The sequence below is a fragment of the Ictidomys tridecemlineatus genome, chromosome 4 (genome assembly GCF_052094955.1).
Source record: "Ictidomys tridecemlineatus isolate mIctTri1 chromosome 4, mIctTri1.hap1, whole genome shotgun sequence".
Lineage (NCBI taxonomy): Eukaryota > Metazoa > Chordata > Mammalia > Rodentia > Sciuridae > Ictidomys > Ictidomys tridecemlineatus.
Window position 1 is genome coordinate 157,745,752 of NC_135480.1, and position 13,238 is coordinate 157,758,989.

The 13,238-nt window shown below is 31.8% G+C and overlaps 1 protein-coding gene across 3 annotated transcripts in view; it reads left to right on the forward strand.

The window, feature by feature from the left end:
* The window catches only part of Ccdc171 (coiled-coil domain containing 171), a 378,035-nt gene that overhangs the window by 157,866 nt on the left and 206,931 nt on the right, over positions 1-13,238 (forward strand). For all 3 annotated transcript variants that reach the window (XM_078047666.1, XM_078047667.1, XM_078047665.1), the window contains 5 exons: positions 862-968; positions 2,707-2,796; positions 3,767-3,967; positions 6,961-7,128; positions 8,610-8,798. In XM_078047666.1, the coding sequence (XP_077903792.1) occupies positions 862-968; positions 2,707-2,796; positions 3,767-3,967; positions 6,961-7,128; positions 8,610-8,798 (755 nt within the window). The remainder of the gene's footprint in view (positions 1-861; positions 969-2,706; positions 2,797-3,766; positions 3,968-6,960; positions 7,129-8,609; positions 8,799-13,238) is intronic.

The following is a 13,238-nucleotide window of genomic DNA, read 5'->3' on the forward strand; positions in this document are numbered from 1 at the left end:
ATTATGAATTCTTCTTTTAAAGTTATATATTGAAATATTTAGATTATAAAATATGAGGAAAATTGTAACAGGAAATGAAAATATTTTTAATATCAATGGCTTCAAACTAAATTTTGATACTTTTTTTGACATTTAAATAGTAATAAAATAAAAAATCAATTTAAAGTGGTTTTTGAAACTCAGCTTTTGATTAATTTGAGTTAATATTTAGAATCGTATTTGACCACATGAACTTAATTAGCTCAACTAATTTAACTTCGAGACCAGCTAAATTAAAGTACTTTGAGGGTGTAATATGGACATACTCATATTTTTACAATGGTTTTAATTGAAACATGATGTGGGCCATGTAGATAATGACATTTTTATTGTTTATTTCAACTTGTAACTTGAGAATTTTAAGGATTGAAGGATATTTCCAAGCATAATAGAAGAGTATATACTCTTGGGTTCAAAAATTGTTATTTAAGCAAAATAGTATGTTATAAAAGGCTTGACTGATCAGAAACACAAGGTACATTTATTCAGTTTTCCAAAACAATGGTACTCTAGATTCATTTAATTGTTGGATAACAGGTACATATGAACACTGCTATTAGGAGATATATAGAAAAAAAAAGAACTAATATTATATGGGTTGATAAGGTAGAAAATAGCCATAAATTTGAACTTGGTATATTATTAACTTCAGTTTGAGCACTTGTTTAGAAAGACTGTTACTACTTGGCTATACAGCAGTATATTAGAGAATAAAATTCTACTCAATGTTTTATAACATCTTTCACCTCTAATTGTAATATCTCTGTTGCTGTTTGCTTAGCTTTTGTGCCTGTGTGACTTTAAGGGTATATTTTTCTCTAGGCATCCACAAGGACAAAGATAAACCTCCCAGCTTCCCTGTTGTCCTTGAGACTTTGAGGCGTACCTTGACAGATTACCAGAACAAGCTGGAAGATGCATCTAATGAGGTAACACTTGCACTGTTTGGCTCCACACATATAGCCTTCAGCCCATACCAGTACGTATCCCTTGCTTATTACAAAGGTCAAAAAGATTGAGAATGTTGAATTGACAGCTTCACAGATACAAAAAATAATAAATTGTCAGTGCTCTTTCTTTAAGTGTGGCCTAAAGTGTAGTGTCTCACTCACATTTTTGTAACTTTTCAGGCTAACTATTATTTTCAAAGTTATAAATACTCTGCCACTTCTTGGACTTCATAATCTGTTTTAATTTACTAAAATAGTTGTGCAAGCTATTTAAGTGAATATATGTTTTATTTAAATGTAATGTATTTTATGATATGTGAACTAGGTAGTGGGAATTTAGGTTTTGTCAGTATTTTAGTTGAAGAATTCTACAAATTATGGAAAATGTAATAAAAAAGAAAGCAGTTTTCATTCTCTAAAGGGAGTAAAGTGTTGTTAGAAGTTGCTAAAAACAAATATCTGTTTGATGTATCCTAGAAGCTTTTAGTTTGCTGATTGAAAAAGCTCATGCTTCTATTTATCATCTCATTTGTATTGTTTAATGTGTAAGTTGATAATTTTCTTGGGTATTAAAATGTTTTATGAATTCATGCTTTAAAAATTGAAGAGTTTGTCTAGTTACATCTTGTCAAATTAGCATATGAAGTAATTACATTAAATACAATTAGTTAGCAAAACAACAGATTGTTCAGCCAAAGACAAGTAACATAGCATACAATTAGTGTTTTTTCTCTTTCTTTTAGGTAATACAAAGGCCATAAAGCCATTATATTTAACATATTAGTAGTAGCTGATTTTATTTTAGTTAGCTAAGATAAACAAAGGAGGAAAAATTAGTCAACTTAATACTCTTATAATTGTTCAAAAGGAAAATCAGAAAGTGACCATTGAAATAATTAAATTTCTATGAAGAGCAAATATTGCTAAGTCTTTTCTAGTGAGACAAGACAACCTGTATTGTTAGTAGTTTATGAAACTCTTCTGAGGCCTGGGTCTGGAAGCTGCAGGGTAACTAGGAACATATTACCCACAGCGAATTGTTATTTGGGAGGATGAATGTCACATGATCCTCAGCACAGTTGAAAAGTCGACTCAGCAGGCTTTGGCTTAGTAATGTGCTTTGTTGTGAACCAGTGCCAGAGACAGCAGTGGGGAGACCAAAGGGGTGGCTGCAAAGAAAGCAAAAAGAGCAGTCTGACAGAAAGAAGAATGAACTGTCAAAGAAAATAAATCACAAGCGGTGCAGGACCAACTGATGACCTGCCACAAGCCTTCCCAGTAGGACTGCATGTGACCGACCCTGAAGTTGTCATATGGAGTGAGAGACCAGTGAATACCCTCATGATATATAGAAAAACAGTCTTCTGCTCTGTTCTTTTTTCTTTCTTTATAGATACCACTGCTTCTGGCATTTTGGTCCAGTAGGATTTTAAGAATAAAGTTATATTTGTTTACAGTAAGAATGAAGTCCTTTATCCAGACATCTAGTGAAAATACAATAATAACATCACTGACATTTTAAGGTTGAATACCTTCCTTTTTAGCCATCTCAGCTTATGACAGAAACTACATGTCATTTAACCAAAAGAGGTATCCTTAAGACTCTTTATTAGAATCAAAAACTTTGTGCTTAGTAATTGCATAAAAATCACTTAAAGGTTAGCTTTTAAATTACCCATCCTTGAAAAATGTTAAAAAGTTACTTTTCTTTCATCAGATAAACAGCATGAATGATGCTAAGGAAAAGACATCTAATGAACTTGATTTTACCAAACAGAAGATTGAATCTCACACTAAAAATATAAAGGTATTAGGATTTAGAATAACTTTTCCCTCTTGTATTAAGAAGCAAATGTAATTATTTAGGGACTGCTTTAAAGAAGAGATATCTGAAAATACATCTTCTTTGTTTTAAGTATATTTGGATACATTTTTAAGTTTTTGTTGATCATAATAACAACAATATTTTTTGCTTTTAAAGAAAACTTGGTTGGAAATTATTTTGATTAAAAGGAAAATAATTTCTCTGATATAATACCACAGATTCAAAAAATAATTTGAGATTTAATGTCCTGCCTTAGGTATATGTTAATTATATTCTTCATAAACACATCTGTATTTGGAGTCACTTTTCCTTATTTTAGGGCAGAACCATTGTTTTTAGTACATCGTGTCTGGTAATGGGCTGAGGCCACATCTGGCTAAGGTCCAGAAAAAGTTTATTTTCTGTGCTTGTTTTATGTACTATATATTTGCAAAATTTGAGTTGCTGAGTCTTGTTGGAATTTTATTGTATTGGTTCATGTTGAGTTTGTCATGGACACACTTCAATAGAATTTGTTAAGGTTAAGGAACTAATAGTTTAGCAAGGTTTTATGCCACATATTTGAGATTTGTATTAGTATAGAATATCAGAGGAAAGTAAATGTTCTTATATTAAATGTTAAAAGATTTATTTTTCAAAATATTACTTAAAATGTTATTAAAATTTTTTGAATCACCAAGTTATTTTTTTATGAGTTTTAAGTAAATCTCCCTTCAAAGAGCTTATTAACATTTTATGTAAATGCTCAAACATAACCGATTTTCTAACTGTTGAGTTAAAATATTATACATAGAAAATATATGTAGTATAATATCTTAGTGTTTAGCATTACAAGTAAGTGCTTGATTCTTTTGTATTAGCTTTGAAAGTTTTCATCACATATTTTGTATTTGTATGCCTGCTGTCTCCACTCTCTCTTGTATGGTCTATAGTCTATTTATGTCTCTGACAGGAACTTCAGGATAAAATCACTGATGCTCATAAAGAATTAAGTCATTTACGCACAAAATGTGCAGACCGAGAGGCTTTAATAAGCACTTTGAAAATGGAGCTACAAAATGTGCTGCACTGTTGGGAAAAAGAAAAGGCGCGAGCAGCTCAGTGTGAAAGTGAACTGCAGAAACTCTCCCAGGCATTCCATAAGGACACTGAGGTACTACCTGAAACTGGAAGATGGCTTGAAAAGGCTTTTCACTAATCTCAGTTTTGTATTTTTTATGCATTGACACGCACCAAGTAACTACTAGTTTTAATTAAAATTGTTCTGAGGGCTGGGGTTGTGGCTCAATGGTAGAGCACTTGCTTAACATGCGTGAGGCACTGGGTTCGATCCTCAGCACCAAGTAAATAAATAAATAAATAGGTTATTATGTCCAGAGAGTTAAAAAAAATTGTTCTGAGCTGGGCATGGTGGTGCATGCCTATAATCCCAATGAGGCTGAGGCAGGAGGATCACAAGTTTGAGGCCAGCCTCAGCAACTTAATGAGGCTTTAAGCAATTTTGGGAGACCCTGTCCCCAAATAAAAATAAATAAATAAATACAAAGGTGTGAGATGTAGCTCAGTGGTAAAGTACCCCTGGGTTCAATCCCCAGTACCATAAGAAAAAAAAAGTCCTAAAAAAAAAAAAGAAAAGAGTTATTCTGAGATTAAGTATTTTGAAATTTTCATGACAGCTGCAAACTCAGTTATTTCATTCCACCGGTGTTATCCTGTTTTGTGAGAAAAGTAATATAGTTCAGCCCTCTGTCACTTGGACCATTAATTTTCCTTGACTCTAAGTTCCTAACTGTCCTTTTAAGGTTTGCCTGTTTGCCAATGACAAAATTATTTTTTATTTCAGAAGTTCTACAGCTCGGTATGATAGAAAGAGTATGATTTTTGTAATCAGGTAGACTTCTGAATTCTGATATTTCTGTTTACTAACAATGTAACTGTGGACAAGCCACACAGCCTAGTCTCTTTAAATCTTAGTTTTCTTATTTGGAAAACAGAAATAATATCAATGTTAGTAGACTGTCTCTAACTTACTCTTTATAATTATAGAGTATTAACAAAAATTTAGGAAATAAAAGTTTCATAGAATTTAAACTTCTTTGCAATGGAGAGTTGTCTGCCCATTGTATTTATTAATGACTTCTTAAAATATGATGATAAAAATTTCATATTCTGAATGAGCCGGTGTGAATGGAATTATTATCTTATATTTTCTTTAACCCATGGGATATAGATCTAGTGTAGCTAGTGGAACTGGTTTATCTAAAGTTGTCCTGCATATTGAGTTCATTACTCTAACAAATAGGAACAAGAATGCCAAGAGAGCAAAAGGAAACATTCTTTCCACTCTTCTTACAGTCTGGGATTTAAATTGTGTCCACATGAAGGGGTTGGAATTGTTCTACACATCAGATAATGATTACAGTAAAGGAAACTAGAAGCCTGACTATATTGTAAAGTCAGCATGTCTACAGCGTTGTGGCTGGATTCGACACATGTGAATTGATTTTTGATCTTGTGATTTTCTTTGCACGCCAAATGGATGATTATCATGCTCGGTTTATTGTAGCCCAAGCAAAAAGGACATAATGGTGACAATGAATTTTTCTTGAGGATGAATGTGATCCTTTGGCAAAAATGTGGAGGAGAAAGATTTTAGTGCCTGAATATTACATTTGGGTATTTATAGTTTTTAATATATTTATTCACTTCAACCTAGTGCAAAAAACATCTTTCACTGCTTTTTTAAAAGGACAGGGCAGATCTGGGGACACAGTTCAGCGGCAGAGCACTTGTCTGGCATGTGTGAGGTCTTGGGTTCAATTTCTAGCACTGCCAAAAAAAAAAAAAAAAAAAGGTAATGCATAGCACATTTACAAAACTTTTTTTTTTCTGATTTCTTGACTCAAATTTGTGGTTGTAACTACATTTTAAAATCTTTGGTTTTAAAATTATTTTATTTGGAAAAAGCAAGGTGGCATATAGAATGATTTGATGATACACATTTTGAAATATTCAGGAAAGCTATTTCTACAATTTCTAATTCCAACACATTTTTATATGCTGTAGTTTTTTTAAATCTAGAAGACAGACTTCTCAATTTTTTACTTTCAAATTTTTTTTAAAAAAAGTTTTCTTACTGATCTATAAAAGCATCTCGAGGGAACTTATCTATATTAAATATTCATTTTGCAACTTCACAATTACCTTGTCTTTGAGTTCTATGCTTTGGGACTCTATAGATGAAATACCTTATAAAGAGGGCCATTTGACTCTATAGTAGTGAATTCTTGTGTGTTCAAGATAGGATCAAGTTTATCCATATTTCAGAGCACAGTAAATATTTTTAGGTCATTCCATAATAGATAGTTTAGTTACTGTAATAATAATATACTTTTAAAAGATCTTTAAAAAAGCATATTTCTGACTGGAAATTTTTGAGAATATTTCTTAGGCTGCTATATCCACATTTTTTCTTGCCTGTAATGTTTAAACACCTACAAATGCCCAGTGTGGCACATACTGTATAAACTTATAAGTGGGAAAAACAAATGAGGCCTTCTTCCATATCTTTTATATCACTGTCTACTTCGCCTAAGGGGCTTGGGATAGATTTCCTATAAGTGGTAAAGAAACTGGATTCTCTGGAGTAAGAAGAAAGCTAAGTAATTGTGTACATGTAAAGTACAGATATTGGTATAACTTTTTCTTCATCAGAGTTGAATCACACTCTTTTCTTTATTGTTTGACTTACATGTTTTAGAAAATATAAGCATGAAACTATAGAATTGCCATATTGACTTCCAATTAGAAAAGTTTAAAAATTTTGAGTCTGGACACCTCATGTTACATCAAGGGAGCTTAGATCTGAACAAGGTGCCTACTCAGACCACATTCTCATGAACAGCAAAGTTGGGGTTTGAATCCTGGTCTTCTAGTTTCTACACAAAGTTTGGTTTTGAATACCAAGTATAAGCAATTCCAAGTAGTCTAGCAATGCTTGGTTTGAATGTGAAAAAGTCATTAAAGGATAGTATCTGAAACTTGAGTATTTTAATTTCAAAGTTTTAAAAATAAATTCTTTACTATTTGTATTTCCTGTCTTCTTATAATGTTTACAAACAAATTAATTTGTCTTTTTTCTTTCAGGAGAAGCTAACCTTTCTTCATACCTTGTATCAGCACTTGGTAGCAGGCTGTGTGCTCATAAAACAACCAGAAGGCATGTTGGATAAATTCTCTTGGTCTGAGCTTTGTGCAATCTTGCAGGAGAATGTTGATGCCCTCATTGCAGACCTCAACAGGGCTAATGAGAAGGTAACTGTCCTCAGGCACCAGATACCTCTATTAAATTCAGTGACATTTGTCCACATCACAGTATCATTAAGAGGGGCTGACATTCATCTTATTTCAAAAAGAATTTGGATGTTAATAATTCAATACCATTAATTATGGCTTGTCTACAACTCAGTTTGATGCCATTGCTGTGGGCATGTAAATGTGACTGAAGTCTGTATGAAGTCTCTAAGCTCCACTTTCTGAGCAGGACATGCTAATACTACTAGCCAGTATTAGCCACAGGGACCTAATTAAAAGAAAATAAATTAATCTTACTGATGAAGCAATTCAAAGAACTTAGTCATTTACATTAATAAACCAACTCTTTATGTTAGCATAAAATAGAAACAGGATACAGTTATTCAAAAACATAATCTTAAAATGCTTTGCTTAGAAAATATGAGGTATTATTTTAAAAGCACTTAGAAAATTTTAAATTCTGTGCTTATGACTTATTTTTTGAAACACAACAACCTGTATATGAGAAAACCCAATCCATGCTTTAGAAGGTAAGATGTATATTTTGTGGAACAAAACAGTAAACTTTTATGGTCACTTTACCATTTCACAAGCCTAGGAATTTTTCCAATAAAGAAAAATCCTGCTTTTGGTTACAGAAATTTTAAATGGCTTAGAAGATCAACATATGTCAATGTCGAAGGTATTGTTTCTTATCCTGAGTCTGTTGAACTGGTTAGAACTGTGTTTATGTGGTCGTTTCTCAGTCTTAGTTAAAATGACATTTGCTCTTAAGAGATAGGAAGGGAAAAACTGTTTTGTAAGTTTTAAAAAAATCTCTGAACTAATAAAACAGCCCAATTTCAGGGTGAGATTTCTTATTGTTGAACATTTTACCTTGATCCTATTGAGAAGTACTGAGAAATGAGAGACTAAATTATAAGAAGCACAGATGCTGTTTGTGATTGAGAATGTATATATAATTGGTATAAAATTACTGATAATTAAAATGAGTGTGTTTTAACCCTCTGAGATGGTAATGGTTAAATTTTTCACAGAACATCATTAATTGTCATAAACTTTAGAAGATAATATTTTTCTTTTCAGTGTTTGTTAAATTAAATGGTTGGAATATTTAGCTTTATAATGTGTAAAATGTTTGCAGATTTGTAATTCTCATTTGAATTCTTCCTTTCCCATTGAGATATCTGAATCGCTGGAATTCTGGTTTCTGAAGTAAGAATAGCTTCTTAATCATCTCATTAAAGTTGATTTATAGAATGAATAACTTTATCATAAAGAAAAGAATAAAAATTTATTGTCTAAGTCTAAAAATGTTATAATTTTCTGCAAAAATATGATAATTCCTATTATTATATTTACATTTTAACTTAAAAATTTCAGATGTTATTAACAAATAAAATATAGTAGAAAATATGGAGTGTTTTTGTGGTGGAAGTGATTTGTTAGTATGTCTCACTCTGTTTCATTTCTTCTTATAGATAAGCCATCTAGAGTATATCTGTAAAAATAAATCTGACACAATGAGAGAACTTCAACAGACTCAGGAAGACACCTTTAACAAAGTGGCAGAACAGATCAAAGCCCAAGAGAGCTGCTGGCACAAACAAAAGAAGGAACTGGAACTGCAGTATTCTGAACTTCTCCTCGAGGTACAGAAGAGGGCACAGGTATGCTACTATACAAAAAGCTTTAAAAAATGGATTACTCAGTTTGGTCACTTCTCATGTTTTTCATACCAACTATAAATCAGTTTGAAACTTTATGAGAACCCCACAGAACTTGTTTAGGTGCACACACACACACATCATATGATCATGTAAACATGTACAAACCCACAGATAGGTGTTTTGTGTGTGTCTTAAGATTGTCTTTACTTAAATTTGGAAAGACAAATTTTTGATTAAAATATCTCGGCATGCACTGTTCAATTAAATGATAAAATTGTATATCTTTTATTTTAAAAATAAAAGGTTAAGAGATTTGTTAAAAATTGTCAGTGTTAATGTAATTATCCTTTTATCCAGTTTACTCAATTTATGGGGGTTTCCACGAGAACTATCATTTTATTCATTTGGTAATGTTATTTGTTATATCTAATAACATTATACAAGAGCTAGGGTTACAGTTATAGGCACTGTTGCAAGAAAATTGACTTTGAAATGTATCTTCTGTGTTGGATTTGGCAGAGAATAGAAGTTATAGGTTGTTAACCATGTTTTTCCCATATAAGTTATTGTTAACATTACTTATATTGTTAACTATAATTTCCACTCATCATGAATAAAATGATAATTGTGTATATATTTATATTTTTGGTATTATATTTATTAATAGGCCACTTCTGTTTCCATGATAGGTTACTTAGGAGCCAGAAGGTTGTGATTCTTCCCATGATTCATTTGGTATTTAATGTCTTAATTTTGTTAATTCAGGGTTACACTGGCAAGTCTTATTTAAAAAAAATCCATCTACTCATGTACACACACATATATACACAGATGTACATTTATTTATGTATGTATTTAGTTTTTATTTGCCAATAATTGGTTTCATAGTGCTTGAAATCAGACTACTCTGTTTTCTCAAACTTAAGGACACCATATAAACTTAGACCTTTCTATTTGAGTTTGAATGAATCAATAAATATGCTTTATAAAAATAGTAATTTATTCATTGTGTGCAGACCATTATATGATGTGTTGTCTATAAAAGACCCAACAATTTATTTTTTTGGAGATAACATTGAAATACAGTGAAGTACATGGATTTTTCTTTCTTTTCTTTTCTATTTGTTCTTTTTAGTTATAGAAGACAGTAGAATGTATTTTGACATATCATACAAGTACATGTTATGGAGTTTCACTGGTTGTGTGTTCATATAAAGTACATGGATCTTAAGTATGTAATTTGATGTTTTGATTAAAGACTCATGTAATCATTACCCTACTTAAGACTGGAAACTTTTTCATTACTCCAAAAAATTCTTTTGTGTTGTTTCCAAGTCAGTTTTCATTCTTCATAGGCAACCATTGCTCTGATGCCTGTCATCATGGGTTAGTTTCAATAGTTTTTGAATTGCATATAAATGAAATAATTCAATATTTAGTCTTTGGTCATTGGCATATTTCACTCAATATTAAGGTTTTGAGTATAATGTTATTTGTGTTGTATCAGTAATTTCAGTTTTCTTTATAACTGGGTAGTATTTGATTTTACAGATACACTGCATTTTTTTTTAATGCTGAATATTGAACCCAGAGCCTTATACATGCTAGGCAAGTGCTCAAATACTGAGCCCCACTACCTCACAGTTTGATTGAATGTGAATTGATACATATTTGAGTTCTTTTCAATTTTTGGCTTTATAAATAAACTTGCTACAAACATTGTTATGCAAGTTTTTTTTTTTTTTTATTAGGAATTGACCTCAGGGGTGTTTAACCACTGAGCCACATCCCTGATTCTTTTTATTTTGAGACAGGGTCTTACTAAATTGTTGAGGCTGGCTTTGAACTTGTGATCCTTTGAATTGTTGGGATTACAGGTGTGTGCCACTATGCCTGGCTTATACAAGTCTTTTATCAACATATGTTTTCATTTTTCTTGGTTAACTAAGAATACAATTGTCAGGTCATGAGGTAGGAGTATTTTTATCAGAAATTGCCAAAATTTTTTTTTCGAAATGCTTATGTTGCTTCATATTCCCATTGGCAATATATGAGAGTTTCCATTGTTTTGCATCTACTGCAGCATTTAGTTTTGTCTTTTAGTTTAGGCATTGTAGTAGTTTTAAAATGGCAACCAAAAGCCTTGGGGAATGTGGCTCAGTGGTTAAGCACCTCTAGGTTCAATCTGTGGTACCAAAAAAAACAAAACAAAACATTTCATTATGTTTTTAATTTACATTTTCTTGGTGATTAACTTTTCATACACTTTCTTGCGATTTTCATATCTTAATTTATCAAACATTTCTTCAGGTGTGTGTCCATTTAAAAGGTTGAGATGTTTATATCTTATTATTGAATTGAAAGAGTTCTGTATATATCCTGTGTACATACCCTTTGTTGTATGTGGATGGTCCTCAAGTTATGGTTTTACTTATGAATTTTTGAATTTATGATGATGTGAGAGTGATATGCATTCAGTAGAGTTTTGTGTTTTTTTGCATTCAGTAGAGTTTTGATCTGCTCCTGGGCTAGTGAGATGCAGTATGGTACACTCTTATTTGGACAGTGGCAGCAAAGTGTCATTCCCAGGCATGATTACTGGGTAAATAATAGTGTACTGTGTTGCTAAGCTATGATACTTCATAGTTCAGTTGTAATAAATGCATTTTCAATTTATTGGGACATAACCCCATCATAAGTTTAGGAGGATCTGTATGTGTTTCCTAGGTATTTTATCCCTGTCTCTCATTCATCTTTTCATTTTAATGTTTCTTTTGATAATCACAAATTTTAAAATTTTGACAAAGTCAAGCTTATATGTAGTTTTCTATTTTGGTTATTTTTATGTGCTCCACAAATTTTTAGTACTACTGCAAGGTTTTCCTGTAGAAGTTTTATGGTGTTTAGTTTTTATATGTAAGTTAGTGGTCAATTGCAATTGGAGTGTGTGATCTTAGGTTCAGGCTAAGGTTTGTTTTTCCTCTACACTCATTGTTCTCACATAATTTGTTCAACACTTTCCTTTCTTCATGGAATAGCCATAGTATATTTGTGAAAAAACACTTGACCATGTATGGGAATCATAGTTTTTTTTTTTTTGTGTGTGTATCTATAGAGTTGTACCCTTTCTAGAATGTTACATAAATGGAATAAAAAATAGCCTATGGAGGGCTGAGGATATAGCTCAGTCAGTAAAGTGCTTATCTTGCATGCCCAAAGCCTTGGGTTCAATCCCCAGCACTACCACCTAAAAAAAAAAAAAAAAAAAAGCCTTTGGAGTCAGGCTTCTTTTACTTAAAAAATATATATTTGGCTGGGCATGGTGGTGTCCTCCTGTAATCCCAGCTACTTGAAAGGCTGTAGCAAGAGAATTGAAAGTTTGAGGTCAGCCTGGGGAAGTTAGTGAGAACACCTCTGGGTTCAATTCCCAGTACAGTAAAGAAAGGAAGGGAGGGAGAAAGAAAGGAAAGAAAGAAAGATATATTGGGGATTTATTTATGTTCTGCATGTATCAGTAGTTAATTCCTTTTTATTTCTGGGTAATATTCTGTTATATACCTGTACAACTGTTTATCCAGAAGTATACTTGATAGATCTTTGGGTTGTTTTAAACTTGGGGGGTAATTATGACTAAAGATGCATTAAACAGTCATGAGGAGTTTTTTATTTGATCCTAAGTTTTTCATTTCTCTTTTGTGAATGGGTAAGTGTATATTTAACTTAAACTGTCAAATCGTTTTCCAAAGTGGCTGTAACATCTTGAATTCTCCCTATCCGTGTAAGAGTTCTGTTTGCTCTGTATCTGTGCCAGCATGTGTTTTCATTTTAAATTTTAGTCATTCTAATAGGTGTATAGTGGAATGTCATTGGTGTTTTCATTTACATTTTCTGTAATGAGTTAAAAAAATTGAAAACTTATTTATATGCTTATTTGTTGTGTGTATTCTTTGATGAATTATCTGATTACGTCTTTTGCCCTATTTTTAGTTGCATTTTTGTTCTCTTATTGCTGAATATTGAGGATTGTTTATATATTTTGAATTTGTCATTTGTCAGATATGCTATTTGCTAATATTTTCTGCCATCTTTTTAGTAGTACTTTTGTAGAGCAAAAGAACATTTCAGCTTTGATAAAACAGATGACCATCTTTTTAACATTTCCTTTTATAGGTTGTTCTTGGTGTTGCATATAAGAATTCTTTGCCTAAGTACATGGTCATTAGTTATTTTACTATTTTTTCTTCTTGCCATTTTATAGTTTCAGATTTTATATCTAGGCCCATGATCAATTTCAGGTTAACTTTTGTAAATATCTGAGATTTACATTGAGGTGACTTTTTTGGGGTGGGTGTGTGGATGTCTAGTTTTCCCAGTACTATTTGTTAAAAAGACTGGCCTTTCTGTAATGAAGTTTATTTATATGCCTGTCCTTTTTTCAAT